The sequence below is a fragment of the Thamnophis sirtalis genome, unplaced genomic scaffold (genome assembly GCF_051295495.1).
Source record: "Thamnophis sirtalis isolate CommonGarterSnake01/CBP01778 unplaced genomic scaffold, rThaSir2_p1.2 scaffold_1, whole genome shotgun sequence".
NCBI lineage: Eukaryota > Metazoa > Chordata > Lepidosauria > Squamata > Natricidae > Thamnophis > Thamnophis sirtalis.
In genome coordinates this window covers 71589206-71612993 of record NW_028261381.1, presented here as the reverse complement: position 1 = coordinate 71612993, position 23788 = coordinate 71589206, and the positions used below count along the sequence as shown (strand labels likewise).

Below are 23788 nucleotides of genomic sequence, written 5' to 3'. Positions count from 1 at the left end.
CATTGAGGGCCACATCAAGGTTGTGTCTGACCTTTGGGGGCCAGGCTGGGTGTGCCACTCAAGGTCACTCATCGAGGCTCTGTTTTAGGTCGTGACAGCTTCCTGCAACCATCTGCCAGGAAAAACAGAGCTTGGGGAGGCCACATGTAGCTGTCGTGGTTGAAAACGTAGCCTGGGATGGTCACACACAGCACTCCCGAGCTGTGTTTTCATTGACACAGGCACTGTGGGCCAGTCCATCACTGTTTTCAGGGTGACCCCGTGGGCCATATCTAAGCACCCTGTGGGCTGGATCCAGTTCACAGGCCTTGAGTTTGACACCCCTGCCCTAACAGAAATATGGCCATTGGGAAAACTTGTCCTGTTACAAAATGGCTCCCACAAGACCTTGTTACAAGACGTAATTTTATCAAAATGCTTCCTCTGCTTTTCCCTTCCTTAAGATGGACTCAGCTCAAATTTGCTTTTTTCTGAGCAGATGGGCATACCCAGCATTCATTTATTATTTGGGGATTTTTGGTCAGAAACATTTAGCATAGATAAGGTATCCATTTAATAGAGCAAACAGTTTCTTGTTATTTACATTAAGTGACTAAGACGTGATAACTATCTTTTGTGTATGCTTAGATACGAATGGCAATTTTAATCTGGTAACAGATTAACTGTGGTCTATCAGTTTTTCCAAATTTATATTTGAAACACAAAAGCTTCTATGAAAGAGAATTTCACTTTCTTAGTGGGTTTATTTCAAAATTGAACTATTGCTCATAGAACACTTTCTCGAGGCTCTGAACTTACAGATATGTTTATTATGGTGCATGCCAAATAGAGGGGAGAGCTTTGGGCTGTCTAAATAATTCAATCTGCATTATTACCGTTGGTTAGACACAATGCTATTTAGTAATTATTATATAATAATGTTGCTTATTTTGCAAAAATTTTCTTTTACATAGAAGCAAAACTCAATGTTTGTGTTTGTTAATTGAGGTTTTCTACTTTATTCCTTGGGGATATTTTCTTTTTCTTTTTTTGTCTTTTTTATGTTAACTGCTTCAGAATAACCCTTGCCAAGTTTCAGGAACATTGGCTGGCCTAGTGTTACAAAGCTGCACTCTTCACAGCTGCAGAGCCGTTGAGAAACTTGTTTCATAGCTATTGAGTAAACTTCTACTTGAATGCTTGGCTGCTACCAACAGGTTGGGTAGCTTTCACTGTTTTTTGAAATGTTTTAAGTTCCATTTTCCGATCTATGCAGGTGGAAAAACGGGAGGAGCAATGATAATAAGGAGGAGGTCCTGATTCTCTGAAGTGCAGAGGATTGGAGGATTGTGATTGGGGACAGAGGAAAAAGAACAAGTCATTAAAGAAGGGCACAAGGTCATAAAAAGGGGAGAAAACTTAACTGGCAAAGCCGGTCTGTTGGATAATCATGTGATTAAAATTGTGGCAATAAAGGAGTGTACAGCAAGGGCACACAAGAATTCACAGCCTTTTGAAGATACCTATCTGCCTATCTGCTTCTAGAAGTGGAGGGGAAGCCCTAGAAAGGTAATGCTTTTGACTCTCTTCTCCAATTTGCAGGGTGTTATTCATGAATAAGCTCAAACGATTGTGAGATTTCTCTCTGTTTGGTCTGTTTGATTTGTCCTCTTGACTTTCTGCCTTGCCAGAGGGGGAGTGGGGTGGACAGGAAAGAATAGTAGTTTATTAAGAACAGTTGCTGCTGCTGCTGGTGCCACTGGTGGTAGAGGAGTTGGGAAATCATTACATTTGAGTTTTAAAGATGAATAGCCTGGATTTTACAATAAAGACATGCCATTGGACTAATTTCCATCCCTTTCTTTGTTACTTGCTCTAGCCAGGATCCTTGCAGTTCTTATTATTTAACCCAGCTCTCTCTCCTTTCTGAAGGCATATAGTGGAGATCTCTTCTTGGAAGTTACGCTCTGCAGTCAGAAATACTGTTAGTACTTAAGGCCGTGTGTTTGAACTTTGTTTTGACAGACCTATTTCAATCATTGCTTCTCACAGCTAAGAATATTCGTGTCATGGCTTCCTAATAGGGGGCTATTTTCCTGGTATTGTTCCTTACCTATGAGAAGATTTAATCAAAGTGATTTTTTTTTTTAAAAAAGGATAAGCTGTCTAATTTATAAAGAACATTGTTACTCATTTGCTGCTGAGGTTTTCTGAAATTTTCTGTCCACTGTCAGATATCGCCACTTTTCTGCAGAGTTCCTGGGAGTGGACTGTGGCTGGCTTCTCTCTGCTTTTGCTTTCCTCTTTCCTCTATCCTCTATGAAGTTTCTTTTATTGGGTGCAGAGAGCTTCAGAAATCCAAATCCTGCCTGACCTCCACAAGCCAATTACTATATTCAAGCACAGAGTGAACAAGGCCTTTGTGGAGAATGCCTAGAGCTATCTTCTCCAGATAGGCAGGCAGGAGAGTCTATTTTCCACTCAGTACAGTGCTCATTACAGGCAGAGCTGATTGAAGTAGATCCACTCTTTGTTTCCTAACACAATGTGCTTTTATTTGTTAGTTTGTTTTTTGTTTACCATTTCTTGTATTGCTGCCAGGTTTCTAGAAAGATTGTTTTAAGTTTGGAAAGGGAAGAATACAGGTAGTTCTTGGCTTACAACAATTCATTTAGTGTCAAATTGAAGATACACTGGCACTGAAAAAGTGGCTTATGAGTGTTTTTCACACTTACGACTGTTGTAACATCCCATGGTCACATGATCAAAATTTGGCAACTGACTCACCTTTATGACGGTTTATGACAAGCAAAGTTAACAGGGAATTCAGATTCATTTAACAACCGTGTTACTAACTTAACACCTGCAGTGATTCATTTAACAATTGTGGCAAGAAAAGTTGTAAAATGAGGAAAAACTCAATTGTCTCGCTTAGCAACAGAAATTTGGGGTCAATTGTGGTTGTAAATCAAGGGCTACCTGTACATATATTTGCAATTAATCCAAGGTGGCCATATGGCGTTAGTGGTAGTTCCACTGTAGTATAGATTATTGCATATGTCTTGATCACATTCATGTATCAGACTTCAGGTATTCTTGCCATGAGTTCAGGAGCAGGTATCAATGCAGTGATGTAAAGGTGGGTAACTATGTACATTTGCCCCTGCTGTAATATGACGCAGGGGGTTTAAATCTTTAATCCAGACACACAGTGAAGCAGGGTTTGCAAATATTCGCTTAATTATTATTTTTTAACAAGAGGATTTGAAAATATATAAATTGGCCGTGTTGGGATTAGAATCTACTCTGCCACTAAAAGAGCCCATTTGGCCTAAACATCAGGCTAGAAAGCAAGCTAGCAAGCTAGCAAGCTAGAAAGCTAGCAAGCTAGCAAGCTAGAAAGCATGGCCAGCTAGCAAGCTAGAAAGAAAGCTACCAAGCTAAAAAGCATGGCCTGAGTCATGAAAGTTGCCTGGATGACTTTGAGCCAGTCACTCTCTCTCAGCCCAGCCCTATTCTTAAGCAAAAGGCTATTTGTGATCTTTGCAACATGAAAGTAATGTAGGAGACTGTGTAAAATAAAGTCAATACATACAAAGCCTAACAATGAACTTATCTGCATTAACATCATGTTTTACAATGAATTCCTCTGTTGGGTGGCCATCTAGAAAAACCTGCTTATCATGCAAATTCACACAATGCATTACAGAATTGCTAGGATTTTGCAATACACAAGAATTATATTTAATACAAAAATTCTGACTAGGTTTGGTTGCTTCTAATGTGTTCATCAGCTGGGAAATGTATGGCAGCATGAACAGTGGAAGAGCATAATTGCTTTCTACTCTCCATTTTCAAAGCAACCTTTCTCAACTTAGGTGTCTTTCAAAACATGTTGACTGTAGACTATGGAAATATTTTTTTTATGATGTGAGAATGCGTGATGTAAACTCTCTTCACAGAATATTCCATCTATAAACTTAAATTTGCAGTACAGGAAATCCTCGATTTACAATTGGGCCCAAAATTTCTGTTGCTAATTGAGACATTTCTTAAATGAGTTTTGCCCCATTTTATGACCTTTCTTGCCACATTTGTTAAGTGAGTCATTGCAGATGTTAAGTTAGTAACATGGTTATTAAGTGAATCTGGCTTACCCATTGACTTTGCTTTTATAAAGGTGCAAAAGGGGGTAACATGACCCTGGGACACTGCAACCGTCATAAATATAAGTTAGTTGCCAAGCGTCTTAATTTTGATCATGTGACCATGGGGATGCTGCAACATTCGTAATTGTGAAAAAAGTCATAAGTCACTTTTTTCACTGCTGTTGTAACTTTGAGCGGCCGCTAAATGAACTGTTGTAAATCGAGGACATATTGCTATATATTGCAGGGCATCTTAGTCATGGATAAATGCTACTTGTCAGGGGTAGGCAACAAATGCAGTCTTGTTCATTAATGGATAAATTGTGCTGTTGCTCAGCGTAGTGGACGTATGGGCCTTTTGACATATTGGAGAAGATACTAAGTGACACAAGAAAGCTGTCAATGTTGACACAAAAACATTGCCTCGGGGAGAATGAGAATGGAAAGGAATTTCAAGGGGGAAGTGTTGAGAGGGTCAAGAGGCATATCATACCCTGCTCCCAACTTCTGTCACTTAAACCTCACTGTAGGACTGGGCATGTGAGATAAAGTCATCTTGCTTTCATTTGCTTTTGTACGGAGGCTGTAGCCACATTGTTCACAAGATTGTTTCTCTATTCTTTGAACTATCTAGGGAACTGAAGGTTAACAGAGTGTTCTTTCCAATTACACCCCCCCTCTCTCTCTCCCTCCCTCCCTCTCTCCCTCCTACCTTTCTACCTAAGCTACCTTTGTCATTAACTGCTTTGGCCTCTGATCTTATAGTTCAGATACTTGGAGGAATGTTTCAGAGATTGGCAGAAACTTGTATGACAGTGAGAAGTATCATTAAAGAAGATTTAGAAAGTGTAGCTAGTTTAAAATGCAGCTACTAAAGTATTGACCCAGCACATTTCAAGAAGTTTTTTGCTATTTAGATTAGCTGTCCATTTTCTGGGCCCAATTTGAAATCTAACCCTATCCATAAAAAATGTATTTAGACCAGGTTATCTGAAGGACTATCTACATCCATGTGAACAAATCTAGCTAAGTATTACGATTTGTTGTAGAGACCTCTTTTCTGATAAGCCGTTGGTCAAGGAAGCTAGTAAATACTAAAAATAGGAGCTTCTCAGTAACAGCCTCACACTCCAGGAGGTAATTTTCTCAGCATGAAATCAACATTTTTGTATCCCATGAGGCCTTTTCTAGATTGCCTTCTAGGACCAGACTGAATTCATCACCCAAAGAGTTCTTGGGCTAAAAAGGGCTGTCAACAGAAATAATTGGGCCAATAAAATAAGGTCTATAATGCTTATCCCTGAACTGCTACTCTAAAAATCTAGTCAAAACATGCTTTGGAAGTTTTTCAGTTGACATGTAATCCAGGAGTGAAAAAAAAGGAAACGTATATAATCTATGAACAGTGGCTTTTCTTTCAAACTAGGTAATTCTAGCTCTTAGACTCCATTTATAAGAGTAATTTTCTCAATCCTGTCCTCAACTTACAACCAAAATTGAGACCCCAAATTTATGTTGCTAAGTGAGAAATTTGTTAAGTGAGTTTTGCCCCATTTTGCAATTTTTATTGCCACATTTGTTAATCGAATCATTGCAGTTGTTAAATTAGTAACACAGTTGTTAAGTAAATCTGGTTTTCCCATTGATTTTGCTTGTCAGAAAGTGATTAGATATCTACTTTGTAAAGTTAAATGCTGAAAAAGATCTGAAAAAAATTAAACTATTTAAAAGATATCCTGTCAAAGATACAAACACATCTATGATAAATCTGAGTTTGTGAGCACTTCCTTAGGAATGCATAGATGTGCTATAAGGGTTCATTTATATAAGCTAAAAGAACAGAACTTCTCCCGACAGCCTGTTCCCAATCAGGAAACAAAGTCTTTCACCAATGTTTAAATGCAGCATATTAACATGGCAGTGGGGACTCGACCCAGCTATTGCAATGAGATAGGTTTCCTTAGAATGGGAAAGTCCTTGGTTTTTTTTTTCCTTTGTAGTTTTTGAATGGAAGAGAAAAATCATGACAAAACTAAATTGCAGGACTTCTCTGTAGATTGGAGTGGACAACAATTGGCCTTTTACAATATGTGAACTAACTCCCAGAATTCCTGAACTGGCTCAGGAGTTTTAGGAGTTGAAGTCTACAGGTATTAAAGGAGTCACAGTTGCCCACCCCTGCTGTAGATGGTCTTTAAATAATGCTTATGAGAGAGCAAACAAGTGGACTGTTTGTTTCTTTATTTGGCATATGTCCCACTGAGTTTGGCAAGATTTGTTTAGATTCTGTTTTAAGTAGACAATTTATAGTAGCCTCGGGTCACATTTATATGACAAGAATTGGTTGGCCAGCCATTTTTGTTTGTACCTGTTGATTTCCATGTGCAAAACTAGCAAAAGATTTTGTAAAGGATTTGTAATTTGAGCTTTGACACTCTTATATTAGCTAATGGCATATTAACTGCAGGGCATCAGTTGAACATAATGTCAGTGCTAGCAGGATATCAAAAGTAATGAACTGCTATGTTTTATTCTCTTGCCAGTCATACACATGTTAATGATCATGCGTTAACTTTATTAATGAAACATATTTATAATTTCATGTGGCGATCTAAGAACCATTGTGTATCAAAAAAAGAAGAAGCTTACAGATCTAAAAATAATTACAGAATGCTGCGAGTAGTTTTTTTTAATTATCTCTCTATAGTCAAACATATCTGATATTTTTACTTCCTTCTAGAAAACACTTGTTTTCCTTTATTTTCCCCAGAATCTGTTTGTGTATCTTGGGGAAATGTTGGCAGGCCTGTCAAATTTGCAGCCCACAGGCCGGATACATCACATGCAGGCCACATCTATCCTGGCCATGAAAAGGCAAAAAACATCACGATATGTCATAATCTGGCCCACGGTGCAATTGAATGTGACACCTGTGTTGTAGTGGGAACAGTAGAAAAAAAATCATAGTGTTAATGTAGTCTTTGTGATTTAGAACAGAATAACCAGATTGGAAATAACCTTGGAGGTCTTCTAGTCCAACCCTCTGCTTGAGCAGGAGACTTTACACCATTCCAGATAAATTGTTGCCCAATCTCTTCTTCATGAGCTGGCAATAAAAAATATTGATTGTTTAGAAACATTCATGTTAAGAGAAATATTGCAACTTACATTGATTTAAAGACTGACAGACAATCTGTGGCATAACTCATTTCACTATTGTGATATCTGTACATGTAGATAAAGTTATATTCTGCTGATGATGACTTCTGTTTTAGTTTTGCTGCTAAGTAACAAGCAAATGGTTGGGATGTTTAGGGCAAGGATGGACAACTATGGGCCTTTTTACGACCTTTGGATTTCAACTCCCAGAATTCCTGAGACACCCATGCATGGAGTTGAATTCTGGGAGTTGAAGTTCACAGGTCCTAAAGGGACCATAGTTGACCACACCTGCTTTGGGAGTGCTTTACTTGCTGTGAAGATTTGAATGGATTCTACAGCATAGGAATATAGCAGTTGCTCTTTAAGTGATACTGTATGCTTTATTACTAACTTATTTCTTCAATGCTTCCATTAGCTTCTGATTTATCCTGTGTGAACCCAGATCACTTATATGATCACACCATTTGGATCCAACAAGAGTCTGTTAATCATTTGTTCTGCTCTTTGGATAATCAACTTCTTTCAGTCTGCCTTTGACTTGGGCGTCCAGAGAAGCTAAGATTGCCACCAGCTTAACGTCTCCTTCTCCTCCTTCGGCCACCTGCACAGCACACTGCAGAATACAACTACATACCTCACCTTTGAGCACCTCAGGGCAAATGATGTAGACAACTACACCTGTTCTCTCTACTTGAATAATCAAAGAAATATCTCCTTTATTATTCAGCTGGACCATGGCGGGTGAGTACATGAGAGAAGTGACCATTTTGCTTTTCTAGCAGCCATGTTTCCTAATTTTCTACTGGTGTTTTGAGAGAGACTAGTTTTTGGTCTAATTTTAGCTTTTGGAAGATTTCATAGTTGATCTGTACCTTACCAAACAGTAAGCTTGGCTTGGCTTTCCTCCTCACTCACTCCTTCAGAGTAAGGGCATGAGCCTATCATTATCATCTGATTTGCACTTTCAGACTTTTTGATGTATCTGTGTTGGTCTTGGACTGATTTAGTAAGGCAAAAAATATGTGAGATCCTGTTGTATAATGAGTTTTTCTACCCGATCCCCACTTCTTTGGCTCTTTTTGCAGCAGTGAGTGAATCTTACTATGTTACTGAATTCCTTAAGTTTCTGAGTGGAAATTTACTTAATGAGGAAGAGAAGGTGCAACATGTCTGCTTTTGTTATGTTGGCCATAATATTTATTTCTAGCTTGTTTTGTGTGTTGGGGTAGAAAATGTATTGAAATTGACATCTGCTTGTGAAAAAACACAAGTTTGTAGAACTTCTTTAAGCTCTTCATTGCATTTATATTGTATCTAGGGTAACATAAATAGTTGTAAAAACAGATTGCAAACTAATTTGTGCAGTTAAAAAATGACTCAAGAATAATCTCTCCTTATGTAGGTGCTGCTAAAAGGAGAAAAAGATTTTTAATTGCACTGTGATAATGAGTGTTGGAATTAGAAATGGGTGAGGAGAGATGGGTAAAGCTGCAGAAAGTGCCAAGATAAGCCTTCCTATTCTGTTTTTGCTACATGTGATTTTATTTATAGTTTCTGTGCATACTATTTAGTGTTACTAATTTTGATCATCATTTGTGACTGATAATGTAACAATTGTTGCTGGACTCTAAACTGAAGTGGGAACAGTCTTCTCTTTTATTTACTGTAGGTTAAACAAGTGGTTGGAAAAGACAAATGTTCCTTTCTTTCCTTTCTGTTTTATATGGTAAACTTTAGAATACAGGTAATCCTTGACTTATCTCCATAATTGTGCCATAATAGTCGTTAAATGGGTTATCATGTGACTGCACACAAGTTTGCAATTTTTTTTGCAACAGTCATTCAGCAAACATGGCAGTCTTAAAGCAAACTCAGATGTTGTTAATGAATGTATTAACCGTGCAAACCCATTGTTATGGGTATGTTTTGGAAGTAAACATAACTTTGTAGAGAAAAAAAGTAAATTGTCACATGACCACAGAATGCTTAAAATGGCTGTAAATACAGATCAATTGCCAAGGGCCCAAAATATGGTCAGATATCCATGGGGATGGGCAGTCTTCAGAATTTCAAATCTGGGTCATAAGTCACTTTTTGGGGGGTTCATTGTTAACTTCAGAAATTGGAGGTCAATCAAGATCTACCTGTAAAATGCCACTGGGAAGCCTTTTACTTTTCTCAAAAATAAAAACAACCAAACAAAAATCTCAAAAGTTCCTTTGACTTGACATGTAAGATTGAGATTGTCTTGGCAACGTTTTGGGGAGGTCTCATTCGTCATCTTCAGGCTGGTGTTTTCGACTTAAAGCATGGTCGAAGCTGCCGTCTTTCTATAAATCTTGGTTTGTGTGTGTGTGTGGAGTGCTGGTTTTGTTTCAGTAATTGGATTGATTGGTTGTGTGGTTATATCATGATTGGTAGATTGGTGCTGATTGGTGCTGGCTGTGTGTCCATTGTTGTTTTGTGTTGTAATGGTCTGGGTGGTGGGTGGGGCTCATTTGTTGACTAGGGCTGGTTTCCAGATGTCTGGTAGGCAGGAGGTATCATCACGTTTATTCATGTTGTGGGGGTGTTTCTCTATTTTGATAGCTTCCATAATCATTAAATGTTCAGTTTTGGAGATTAATTTGGTTCCACTGCCTAACCAACACATACTGCATCCATAATGGACAAAGATACAAACCGATAGAAGGCGCACCCATGGGATCACCCCACTGACCCGTCATCACAAACTTATACATGGAACATTTTGAAACTAATGCCTTAGATAAACCTGAACACAAACCCAAACTCTGGCTTAGATATGTTGATGACACTTTTATGATTTGGCCACACGGGAAAGAAAAACTGGACAACTTCCTCACACATCTCAACAGCCTATACCCCTATGGAATTCACTATGGAAATAGAAGCAAACAACCAACTTCCCTTTCTGGACATCCTAATCTACAAAAAACCCAATGGCTCCCTAGGATACACCATCTACCGGAAAAAAACACACACCAACCGCTACTTAAATGCACAATCCCATCATCACCCTGCACATATCAACTCTGTAGCCAAGACCCTCATCTCCAGAACCAAACGCCTAGCCAACAAAGACCACCTGAAAACTGAATTACACACTCTCACAAATGTATTAATCTCCAATGGATTTGAAAGAAAAACAATTACCAACCTAATCCAAAAGGAGACTCCCCCCAAGAACCAAGACCGCCTGCTGCCAATTACCTCCAATAGACTGATTAGATCCCACAGATTAGGCCTCCTCCGAATTCCATCCGCCGGCCAATGCCGGCTGGCGACTACCCAGAGGAGAGCCTTCTCTGTGGCTGCTCCAACCCTCTGGAACGAGCTCCCCATGGAGATTCAAACCCTCACCACCCTCCAGGCCTTCCGCAAAGCCCTTAAAACCTGGCTGTTCCGACAGGCCTGGGGCTAAAGAGCTTTTGCCTTCCCCCCTCGAATGGTATGGTTGTTGTGTGCTTTTAAATTGTGTATTGTTTTGTTTTGTCTTTTTTATTCCTTATCTGTATCCCCTTCCCTGACTTGGATTGTGAGCCGCCCTGAGTCCCCTTCGGGGAAAAGAGCGGCATATAAGTGCAATAAATTCAATTCAATTCAATTCAAGACACAGAACAAAACAGCCCTCCTCCCTTACATCAAAGGCACCACAGATAAAATCAGCAAAATTCTCCACAAACAAAATATCAAGACAGCCTTCAACACTGACCAAAAAATAGCCAACATCTTAAGAAACCCCAAAGACAAAATCCAGCTAGAAAACCAAGGAGTCTACGAAATACCGTGCAAAATCTGCCCTGCAACATACATAGGACAAACGAACAGGAGAATAAATGCACTCATCGCAGAACACAAGAACGCAGTATGAAAAAAAGAAAAAACTTCCTCCCTTTTCCAGCACCTTAAAGCTACAGGACATGAAATTAATTTTGAAGGAGCCAAATTAATCTCCAAAACTGAACACTTCAACAAGAGAATAATTATGGAAGCTATCGAAATAGAGAAACACCCCCACAACATGAATAAACATGATGATACCTCCCACCTACCACACATCTGGAAACCAGCCCTGGTAAACAAACAAGCCCCACCCACCTCCCAGGCTGTTACAACAGAAAACAACAATGGACACACAGCCAGCACCAATCAGCACCAATCTACCAATCATGATACAACCACACAACCTATCAATCCACTTACTGAAACAAAGCCAGCACTCCACACACCTCACCAAGATTTATAGAAAGATGGCAGCTCCGACCACGCTTTAAGCCAAAAACAGCCTGAAGATGGCGAGTGAGACCTCGCCGAAACATTGCCAAGACAATCTCAATCTTACACGGGAAAGACCCGAATACAACAAGACCATACATATACATATACATATACATATACATATACATATACATATACATATACATATACATATACATATACATATACATATACATATACATATACATATACATATACATATACATATACATATACATATACATATACATCATATACATATACATATACATATACATATACATACACATACACATACACATACACATACACATACACATACACATACACATATACATGCATACACACAATTTGAGTAGCTGCATTTTCATATATTTTCCCTCTGTACTATCTGAGCTACAGAATGGTATGAATTGATGTAATTTCTTGGCAAATATACAAATGCCCATTTCTACAAAATGATTTCATTGTGTTAAAAAGAAGCAGAAAGAAATGAGGTTTGATTTCTAGTTTTGAGGAGAGAAGGGCTATAAAAGAAAAAAATAGATTACAGTATAGAAGATAGGATACATTGCATGTTACTACTATAACTAGTTTTACATCATTATCCTGCCTCCCCAGCTTTCCTTAAATACCTTTAGATGATGAATTTCAGTAATTTTAAATAGTGGAATTTTTTTCCCCGTCAAGGGTTTTGAAATTATGTAAGAATAAATTCTTTTCAGGAACCAGTTTGGTGCAGTGGTTATAGCACCAGGCTAGAAACTGGAAATGTGAATTTTAGTTTTTCCTTAGGCACAAAATCAACTGGATGACCTTGAGTCAGCCATAAACAGTCCTAGGAAGAAGGCAGTAGCAACCACTTCCAAAATCTTGCCAAGAAAACTGTTGGGCTAGTCCACACCAGTCACTAGAGTCAACACTGACTCAAAGACATATAGTCACAAAAAAGTCCATGTACTGTAGATTTTTTGACAGCAGAAGTGGTTTTCCCATCTCGGATGGATGGATGGATGGATGGATGGATGGCTGGACGGACGAACAGAAATTCTGGATGGTATCCCATCCAAGCATTAGGTTTTTTGAGATTAGTTAAAATCAACTAGATTTTATCCCCTAGCTAGTTTTAAAAATGTGCAAAAGTTCCATTCATATGTTATGGATTAGGAATTTAGAGAGTGACCTTTATTGGACTCTGAACAGGCACTAATGGTAATTTAGTTACTGCTAATAAAAAAGTTAATAATTAATGTGAAACTTCATAAGTATTATCGTTTCTTATAGCTGTGTGTAGACGCTTTCTCTCTCCCTCTCCTCCACCATGTCCTCAATGTTTTTTTTATTTAAGAAATAGCCTGTTTTCTTGAAAATATGGACACTGACTTTTCTATACCAAATGGAAGGGCAGGGATATATATAATGACATATATAGCTGAACTTATTATTTTCCTAAGGCGTAAAGAAATCAGTGTGACAAAGGGAGCGGGGATGCAGATCTCAACCAAATTAGATTTAATTTTACCTGTTAACTAGCTCTAAAAAAATCAGTAGAGGATTTGTGAAATGCAATTGGAAGTTCAGTCCCTTTTTTTAAAAAAAATATTTTTGTTCTTCTAACAGATCTTTGCAGTATGCTTCCCCACTTCCTCTATCCCTCTAGCAATTTGACTATGGAGAAAGCTTTGGATAGTCAAATAACACTGAACTGCACTGTGCAGCTACCTTTCAGTAACGACTGTGATCTTGACCTGCGCTGGATGAAGGATAATCAGTTCTTAGACAATAAAACTCATTCTTCTTATACTCAGTGGTAAGAAAACTTTTATATAAAATTATCTTTATTTGGGTGCACAGTGGTGGCAGTGCGGAAAGTAGGAAGTCTCTCAAACTGAAGATATTTTGAAGACAATCATCAATCGTACTATATGTGGAGCTGCCTCTGAAGATCATTCAGAAACTTCAGCTGGTGCAGAATGCAATTGTGAGTTTAATAAATGATGCCAAATAGATGACACACATAATACCACCTCTGTGTAAACTGCATTGGTTACCAATGTTTTTCTGGTGCATTTCAAGCTGCTGTTGGTTACTTTTAAAGTCTTACATGTCTTGGGACTGGGGTATCTAAGGGATCACCTTTTTGCAAGAGATTCTCTCTCTCTCTCTCTCTCTCTCTCTCTCTCTCTCTCTCTCTCTCTCTCTCTCTCTCTCTATCTCTATCTCTATCTCTATCTCTATCTCTATCTCTATCTCTATCTCTATCTATCTATCTATCTATCTATCTATCTATCTATCTATCTATCTATCTATCTATCATCTATCATCTATTTATGCATACTGCAGATTCCGTCAATTAAAAAGTGTTGGCTGCCAAGGACTAGAAGATGGGCTTTACCCCCAGTGGTCCCTGCTCAATTAACTCCCTTTGGAGATTAGAATGGCCCCAACCCTGTCAGCCTTTTGTAAGGCCCTAAACACCTGGCTGTGTTCCTAAGCCTTGGGCGCTAAATGTGTTAAGGGTCCTATCTCCTGGCTGTGTTGGTAACTGGCTAAGTATCTTGGCTGCTATGTATATTTATTTTACATGTTTCTATTGTTTTAATGTCTTTTAGTATTTTTGATTGTAGTATATTTTTTTGAATTTTGCATAATTGACTGAGATGGGCAACTATAGAAATTGAATGAATGAATGAATGAATGAATGCATGCATGCATGCATACATTCTGCTGATTCTTCTGGAATAAAAAGCAAATTTGCAGTGAAAATGATGTTATGGAGTGGAAGGTACATTTGCTGTATTTCTAGGAAGGAATACTTATACTAAATTTTAGAAAAGCCATATGTGTAAAAAACCAGATAGAAAAGGGTTTATATTTTAAAATGAGAAATTATTGTATGTCTAACTGGAGAGAAAGAGAATAGTTGTCTTTGTTTTACAGCTTCAGAATAGATATGAACACTCCTTCCCAGAGTTATGGTGTGTGCTGAGGTGCTGAGGTGCTCAGTGACACATATATAGAGAATTTGTATGATTTAATAATATGAGAGGATGACATAGGCTATATTACCGTATATATTACCACCAGGGTAGTGCCTACTATCATTCAGGAAATCTGGGCAGTAGATTCTTGTGAACTCAGTAATCAACTCAAATTCTTATTGGAAAAATAATTTATGTTTCTCCAATAACAAACTGGTATGTTTCAGGTGTATTACCCCCAGTGCAACATCTTTTTCTTTTAAAAAAATGGTGATTCTGCAGTCTGCTCTCTACCCTCCTTCTTCTTAGTACTTTTGCATTTGTCTGTTGACTTTTCTGAATGGAAATGAAAATAGAAACTGGCTAGAACCTGGGCTGGTGGGTTCCTTTACCACTGATCCAATTTAGCCAGAGGTTGAGCAGGTAGGGCTTTGTTAGTATTTGGATGGGAGAAGTCCAGGAGATGTCATGGCTGCAGGTTAGACAGAGAAGCTGGAAATATCCCACTCCCCTTGACAAATTTCTGCTCATGATAAATTAGATGTTTTATTTGCCTGGTATTTCTCTCCTATGAAACATTTTTGGTGCTGAGAGCCACAAAGATGTTTTGGAGTATAACCTGCATTTCTATCATATGACATGTCTAACATAATGATTTAAAAAATCCACATTAACCTTAGTTTTATCGTACCATAAATGTCCATGCCATACAAATCTCTGATCATGTCCTTCTAATGCCAAGAGCCTGATCATTAGTTGACAACATTCCAGAAGAAGGAAATGGCAAACTGTTTCTGTACTGAAACTGCATGCTTGTGTCCTTATATATAAGTCATGAAGGCTTAACTTTGATTCAAGGGTATTATTCTACCTTTAAGGGGTATTCAGTAATCATTAGAGTGGAGGCAACGAGGCTTCTTTGCAATGCCTGGTTAGTTTGGAAAGGGCAATGGGAGAAAGAGCTGTTAGAAGAGGCAGAGCTGAGAAAGCAATTGAAGAACATTATTTGCTTGCCCAAGTAGATAGCAATAAGATGATCTTTCTCTATTCCTCTTCTGCTTGCTCTAGGGCAGTGATGGTGAACCTTTTCGGCACTGAGTGCCAAAAAGTTCACACAGAAATGTCACACGTGCATGCACACGTTCATCAGGGCTGCGCTCCAGAAAAGCCAAACTTCTGGGTTCTGGCCAGCTGATTGTTGGCACATCCAACAATCGGCACACATTAGTTTTCAGAATTGCTGCCCGCACGAAGGACAGCTGATCATTGCATGCCAGAAACCCAGAAGACAAACAGGCAAGGCCGCATGTGCCGGGTGACATGACTTCACGTACCACTTTGGGACAAACTGGCTGCGGAATTCTGGAGTTGAAGTTCACAAGTCTTAAAAAGTTGGCAGATTTAGAGACCTCTGTTCCAAACTGCTCTATTACCAACAGTTGTACTAAGATCTCGAGTCCATCCACCTCCCCGCCATCTTCAAACTGCTGCAGGAAACAAAAGGTGGGAGAAGTAGTTAGAATAATGGCAAGGCAAGAGCTTGGAGAAGAACAAAAGAAAAACCATGACACTAACATGGTGAACCCTTGTTGGGGTTTTGGATGCCTCTTTCTGCGCAGCAGAAGCCCAATGGATCCACACATTTAGATTTTTGGGGTCTTTGTATTTGTTCGCTTGTTTATTTGTGCTTTTTATTCTCTTTCTGATACTCTTATTCAAAGGGGGAATACAGCAGGAACAGGGCTATCACCCCAATATTTGTGAGTAGCCGCATTGCATAAAAATGACTTTTTCTGAAAGCTTTTGAGAACAAGGGAGCTTTATTCAATCCTCAGATTGTGGCACAAGAGACTGGTCCTGTTAGCAGTTGTATTTGTCTCTTTTTAAGTCTTTTGTTGCATTGGTTGCTGTAAGTTGCTCAGAGCCTGTGAGAACTGAGTGGTGGAAAACCCTAAGTAAATAAATCTATTACGATTCCACTTCAGCTTCTCCAAAAGTTGAAGACCTCTGTGAAACAATAGGACGCTGATACAGTAGTTCCACCACAGAAGCTTTTAAAGTAAATCTTTTGGATTTATACTTTCTGTGATTGTTTTTGTAAAGAATCACTCTGCTGAGTTGGATAAAATAACCCTAGCTTGGGAAGGAGGCTTCTCATTTATTTTCATGATTCTCAGTGAGTATGCCATATGTTGTTTTTCCTTTGCCTTTTCCCTTTGTGGGAGTCAGATTTGTATATTTTTCCTCTCTCCTTTGTTTCTTTCACTCTCACTCTCACTTCCTTAGGTGATGTGGGGATGACTCTCACAATGCCCTTGAGCATAAAGCTGGAAAGATGTATTAAGCTCATTAATTTTGTTATTGATTGTCCATAATTGCTCACAAATAGTCTGACCTATAAGCAGACAGTATAATCTAGTAGAAACTTAGACTTGCTTCCCCACCCCCTGAACACCTCTGTAAGCAGTATTATATTGATTATGCGTTAATATTATACCAGTACAATATTAACTGATGATTTCTATCTTTCAGCCTATTGCCCAGGAAAGGAAATCTCTCACAGTCAGAACTAAGCACAGCAAAGTTGTTAAGCATAAATAAAGGGCTTAACTCTACAATATCTTTACTTGTCAGTACCTTGTCAATTGTTAGTTGTTGTTTTTCTGTAAGGGGGAAATCTACTTTCCTGGACTCAGTCTACTACATTGTTGTAGTTAGGTTTACTTTACAATTTTGGTTTTATGATCAAAGCAGACAGCTTTAATCCAACTTGAAAATAAATCCAGAGGTAAAAATGACAAGGACAAGGTGGCTCAGTGGCTAAGATGCTGAACTTGTCAATCAGAAAGTCAGCAGTTTGGCAGATCGAATCCCTAGCACCGCATAATGGATTGAGCTCCCATTACTTGCCCCAGCTTCTGTGAACCTAGCAGTTCAAAAGCACATAAAAATGCAAGTAGAAAAATAGGAACCACCTTCGGTGGGAAAGTAACAGCATTCTATGTGCCTTCGGCATTTAGTCACACCAGCCACATGACCACGGAGATGTCTTCGGACATAGCTGGCTCTTCGGCTTAGAAACGGAGATGAGCACCACCCTCTAGAGTCAGGAACAACTAACACATATGTGTGAGGGGAACCTTTACCTTTAGAAAAATGACAAAAAGAAAATGTTCGAGTACAATAATTATGATTCTTTAAAAATGAAAGAAAAGAAAGTGAAAGAAATAAATAAAAACTCAAGCAGTTTAAAGAGAATTAGATTAAAAACTCATACTTTTTTTCTTAAACAAAACAAAAGCACATTTTAAGTAAAACTTTAACTTGCTCCATAGGTAGAACCTACAATTCATTTGTATGTAAAAAAACCTGGAGAGAAATGATTTTGGAAGATCCCAAAACTCTGCTAGTGTATGTGCAATGTAAATTAGCTGGTTTGATTATATTCATGAGAACTAAGCCTATTGCCCAAATAATAACTTACCCAACCTTCCCTTTAACTCTGCAAATTTAATCTTCTTTCCACAATTCCCAGTCTGCTCCTTTGATAAGACCTTAAATAAACTGAAGCTTCAGAGTGTGTTTGCTTGGATTGATAGATGTTCCTGAGGAAAGTGGTTTTTTTTCCCTTCAGGCTGGAGAAATTATTTTTTATCATGTACAATAACAGTAGTGGCAGTTAGGCTGTCCCCATCACCTGAACCTCTGATCTTGCTGATAAGAAGTGGTTCTGGATGGAGGGTAGGGAGATAAACAGGTGAGAGGCAAGGGAACTCCTGACAGATTAAGTTTTGGTAGTTGCTCCTAGTATGTTTCCTTTGAAAGAAAAAAAAAAAGGGGGGGAGGAAACAGATAGAGCCGAGGTGGCGCATTGGTTGGAGTGCAGTACTGCAGGCTACTTTAGCTGACTGCTTGTTCGGCAGTTCGGCGGTTCAAATCTCACCGGCTCAGGGTTGACTCAGCCTTCCATCCTTCCGAGGTGGGTAAAATGAGAACCTGGGTTGTTGGGGGCAATATGCTGACTCTGTAAACCCCTTAGAGAGGGCTGAAAGCCCTATGAAGCGGTATATAAGTCTAACTGCTATTGCTATTGCTATAGCTGTATTGAATGAAAGAAACTTTGGAAGTGTTTTAAATGGGAATAGAGTTGAATATTTGTTTGTTTATTTGTTTCCTACCTTTATTATTTTTTTATAAATCACTCAAAGCAGCAAAAGTATCCAACAATCTTGAATGTGATGGCACCGTGGTTAGAATGCAGTATTGCACTACTGCCAGGAGTTCGATCTTGAGCAGCTCAAGATTGACTCAGTCTTCCATCCTTCTGAGGTCAGTAAAATGACTCAGATTGTTGAGGCCAATATAATGACTCTGTAAACCACTTAGAGAGGGCTGTAAAAGCACTATGAAGCGGTGTATAAGTCTATGCTATTGCTATTGCCATCTTCCTCCTCCCATTTTCCCCACAATAGCAACCCTGTGAGGTGAGTTGGGCTGAGAGAGAGTTACCCACTCAATGTATGCTGGTTAGGATACTTACTCAATATTAACATCAATTCAGTTTAAAAATAAGTTGTGAGCCTCTCCTTTTAGAAATGCACAATCTGATTTAGACTACTTACTCAAAAGAAACCCCATTGGGTTCAATGATTATTCCCAAGCATACTAGCGTAGGTTTGTAGACTAAGCCATGGGAAATGAGGGGAGAATACAGAAGAGAGATATCTTGGAAATTACATGAGAAGGGTGAGAGAGTAAGGTACTAAGTATTTGGGATAAGAAAACCAAAGTCTGTTTTCTGTAATCGAAATTTCCTGCTGCTTTTCCCAAACTGGAAAGGGGATACTTGGGAAAATAAATAAAAATGGCTTATCAACTGAAAACTCATGTAAATCAGAAATTATAGAAAAAAGGGATGACAAAGGCAAGATTACCAGGATGGACATACTAAACCAAGAAGAGAATTTCCATAGCACAGATTTGCTTAGGTGTTCTTAGAAGTTAAATATGGCAGTGACATCCTTTTTCCTGATCCATGTTAACACCAAACACCAAAGACTTCCCATCCATGAATATCATGCACTTTTCCAGAGTTTAAAAAGGGGCACAGTGCAAGGTGGAATCTGGATAAGACTTTCAAGGTATAATCGACCTGCTGTATTTGTGGAATTTTACAGGAATCTCAACATTGTTCATATCATGAATAACTCTTCCATATTTTCCTATTACTTCTTCTGCTGCCATTGTTTCATTACTTAAATCAAGTGCACTGTGGAAAAAAATGTAACTCCACACAGGGTACTTTCATAGGCAGCATCAGGAGTCCTCTGTAAGCACCTAACATTTTTGGGCAGCCCAAATCTGAAATTTCTTTATTCTTGTCATTTGCTTTTCTTCCAGAATAACAGCATTTAGCAGTATGCTAACTTGTTTGTTTGTTTGTTTGTTTTCCAGGTTCAGTGACAATAAAACCAAAATATTTATCTCCAGTTCTTTAGAACTAAACATGACTGATGAAAATTATGGAATTTTTGCCTGCTTCATTAGAAATAGTACAGCTCTTTTTACACTGAAAAAACCAGGTAGTATGCCTGTGAAAATAATCATAAAAGATTCTATTGATTATCATTGCAGCTACATGTGCAAAGCATTAATTGTTTAATAGCAGTGAGTTCACAAATTCATCGTAATAGCATATATCTATTCAAGAGCAATTTTTCTGCTTCTGTTGAACTAATGAATTAAAATATTTATTTGCTGTATAGTCATAAACAAAAACTTTCATATAGCCTTTTTCATTATTAATGCAGCTTTAAACCATGGGATGTAGGAGTTTGTGTTGGCCTTCCATCATCTGGGTGCTTTTGTGAGCTCAAAATAGAATGAAGGAATATTACACACCATCAGTATCCTGCTTTAAAACATGAAGAAGGAAATAAAAAATATTTGTGCTTAAATTAAAAGAGGGTGGATAAAGCAATGGACTTTTGAGAATGAGAAGCAGTACTAGCTTAGGAGTTCATTGTATAAGAGCAGTATTGTAAGAAGCATTTCTCTGTGAATCTAAGGAAAGAAATTGCCACATGATGGCACCAAGTAACAACAAAATTTTCATGGTTGTAGACTAGGCTGGAACGTTGAAAAACATTCTGGAAGAAGGTAATATTGTGACATACCACTTCCATCCTGTAAAATAATTTCAGGGAAATGTGTTGTGAGACATTGAATATATTCGCCTGAAAATACTCATGGCTCAATTAGCAAAAAGTCAGCACCAATTCTTATTTATTATCATGCCAATAAATAGCAACTGCAAAAACCTGTACTCTTTTCATTTCCATATTATTAAATATGCCCCTGCTTGGATCTTTCTACCAAGTCTTCAGGAGTTGAGCTTCAACTTGGCTTGGCTTCTTCAAGGAACATATCCATTTATACTAGCCAGAGTTAAACTTCAGCCCAAAAGATTTTTTTCTTCTTCTCAACAAAAAAGTAAATGTTGAGTAGCATCATGCTTTTAAGTTTTGGGGAGGGCAAAACTCAGGTTGATATTTTAAGCATGGATGGTTCCTCTGGACATTCTACTGTGTTATTTTACAGGAACATTCTGCAGCCTTTTTTGGGGGGGAGCGCTCTTCTGCAGCTTTCAGATGCCAAAAAAGACTTAAAAGTCACTTTCTGTGAACAAATGTTAACGAGATGAGCTCGACTCTGACGTATGTCAGAAATTGACTTCACATCCATCCTTCATCCCAAGACCTTTCTTTATTATTTTGTGAATAGGAATACTCACCCCAGAGAATTGTAACTTTCCATTTTTCAAATTCTGCTCACCTCTGTAGCTGTGTTGCTGTTATTCTTGTTTAGACAGCAATGAGTCATTTCCCCCCCCCCCAATAGAATCAGCTTTCACTTTTAACTCTACCATACAGTGTACTGTTTTGCCACAAATTGTAATTAATGTTGTTTGTTTCCTTTTCAGAAGAGACTGTTGGGCACTTGGGCGCAGTCCTAGCCACGTTTTTTGCTGCAGCACTCCTGCTATTTGTAGCTATAATGTATGTGAAGTGCCGACTGAATGCACTGCTCTGGTACCGGAATCATTATGGAGAAGTAGAAATCAACGGTATATATGTGCCCCTTTTCCTCTTGATTCAGAATATTTAACATTTGGAGAAGTCATTGAAATAAGAGAGGAGCAATTTTTAAAAATTATATGGGATCTTAAAATTCTAGCCAAGCCTATATTTTTTATATCTTTCTTTTAACTGGGAATAATCAGATGCCACAACAGGTGCCAGCCTGCTGTCTCTTGACACACATGGATTTGTGGACTAGATGAGGGAAGCCAGCATAGGTATAATTTATTGCATTTTATTTCCTGTATCTTTTTTTCAGATTAACTTTGCCTAACATTCCATCTATCTATGTGACATTACCCCCAAGGTTATTCCAAAGTCAAAGGTCAAAGTTAACTCCTCTCCATCCCATTTTGAAATTTCACAACAAAAAAGCTGTGGGTACCATGGGAATTAGATGAGATTGATTTTTTTTAAAAAAAATAATACATTGGTATAACACACTGTATTTCTCTATGCTTTTTTCTACAGATGGAAAAATTTATGATGCCTATGTATCTTACGCTGATTCAGTGGATGATAGAAAATTTGTGAATTTCATAGTGAAGCCACAGCTAGAGAATCGCTATGGTTACAAGCTCTTTTTAGATGAGAAGGACATTCTGCCCAACTCAGGTAAGAACGTGGCACAAGAAGAGGGCAGTGTTTCGTAGATTGGCTCTACAGCTTAGCTTCTTGAATTGGTGGAGGACTGCAGGAGAACATCCAAAGATACTAACAAAGGGGAATTAACTAAGGGTTTTTTCTCTCTCAATTGGAACAGGAAGGTAGGAACAGGAAGATTCCCAGAAGCAAACAATTTCTAGTCTTTCCTTCAAATGGAATGTGGGTTAAATAATTTGTACCAATTTGAACATTTTGCTGTTAAATTTCAGCAACAGGTTCTTAGAGGTACTTCACGAAGGCTTACGTTTATCCACTTTGGTCCAGGGGTGGGTTCCGACAGGCACTACTGCCTATTTGCTCATGTGCGCAGTGCAATTACAATTGTTCTACGCATGCACAGAACTGAAAAACAAGATGGTGCCACCGATGGCACCGCCTGGGGAACTGGTTCAGGGGCATGGCAGGACGAGGTTGCTGGTGGTTCCAGAGACCCAGGCCACCAAACCACTACTGGTTTGGCTGAACTGGTCCAAACTGGTGGGAACCCACCATTGCTTTAGTCCTGTGGAATGATTTGAGTGAATCAAAAGAAATGTGCCATTAATGTGCTTGTTTGTCCTCATGTTCATAAGAGAGAAGCTTTTTTCAATGCTGACATACTGAAGTGAATATGTTTTATATTTGAATAATCCATAACCACTAGATCAAATTGACCACCTTACAGCAAAGTCCTGGCAATAAAACAATAACAACAGAGCAACATCAGATTTTAACATCCAGGGTAGTGTGTAATGGATATTATTGCTAGTGTATTCATAGCTGTGCCATAACAATGGAATAGGGGGGAAAAAGACTTTCCTTCCAAAGGAAGAACTGCATTTCCATTTATCATGATGGCTTCAGGAAGATTCTGAAATTCATCATCTCCTTGAGAAGAAATGTCCCCCATCTCAAACAAGAAGCCCTCTCTGTAGTGCCACCATTGTCAGAATTCAGCTTCATTTTATTTGCCTGTTCTTGAAAAAAAAACCACCATATTCAAACATAGGTCAAAAATTATCTTATTCAAAAACAATAGAGAGATATACAGCCTGCTGTTATCAATGTACTGAAGAGGGCTCTGCTAGTGTTTTCATCTAAATGTTAGACATCACTGGGAAAGGAATAAATTCCTGTAGACCTTTACAGCTTAATTGTCACCAGACGAAGATATAGTCACTCAGGGCTATTTCTCTCCAGAATAGCCCTGAAGTAGGAAAGGAGAGGGTCTAAAAATGTGCCCTGAATACCTTATTTGACAGAGATGCTCCTTAAGGATAATTTGATTAAAAGAATCAGGAGCTATTTAAAAAACTAAGCAGGATCAACAAGTTTATATTTCCCCTGATTCTCTGATAGAGATCTGATACGATAGGTATTTTCCATCCCAACAGTTTTAATTACCAAATTATGGGATTTAATTTGGATTTGGATGATGATGATGATGATGATAGGC

The 23788-nt window shown here is 38.4% G+C and overlaps 1 protein-coding gene across 3 annotated transcripts in view; it reads left to right on the top strand.

Annotated features, from left to right (window-relative positions):
- SIGIRR (single Ig and TIR domain containing) overlaps positions 1-23788 on the top strand; it is a 52980-nt gene that overhangs the window by 1513 nt on the left and 27679 nt on the right. For 2 of the 3 annotated variants that reach the window (XM_087715814.1, XM_087715816.1), the window contains exons 2-7: positions 1256-1548; positions 7705-8030; positions 13188-13377; positions 20003-20130; positions 21531-21674; positions 22159-22302. In XM_087715814.1, the coding sequence (XP_087571940.1) occupies positions 8024-8030; positions 13188-13377; positions 20003-20130; positions 21531-21674; positions 22159-22302 (613 nt within the window). In that variant the 5' untranslated portion in view covers positions 1256-1548; positions 7705-8023. Of the gene's footprint in view, positions 1-1255; positions 1549-7704; positions 8031-11595; positions 11610-13187; positions 13378-20002; positions 20131-21530; positions 21675-22158; positions 22303-23788 lie in introns of those variants that run through there. The other variant, XM_087715823.1, reaches the window with a different exon arrangement.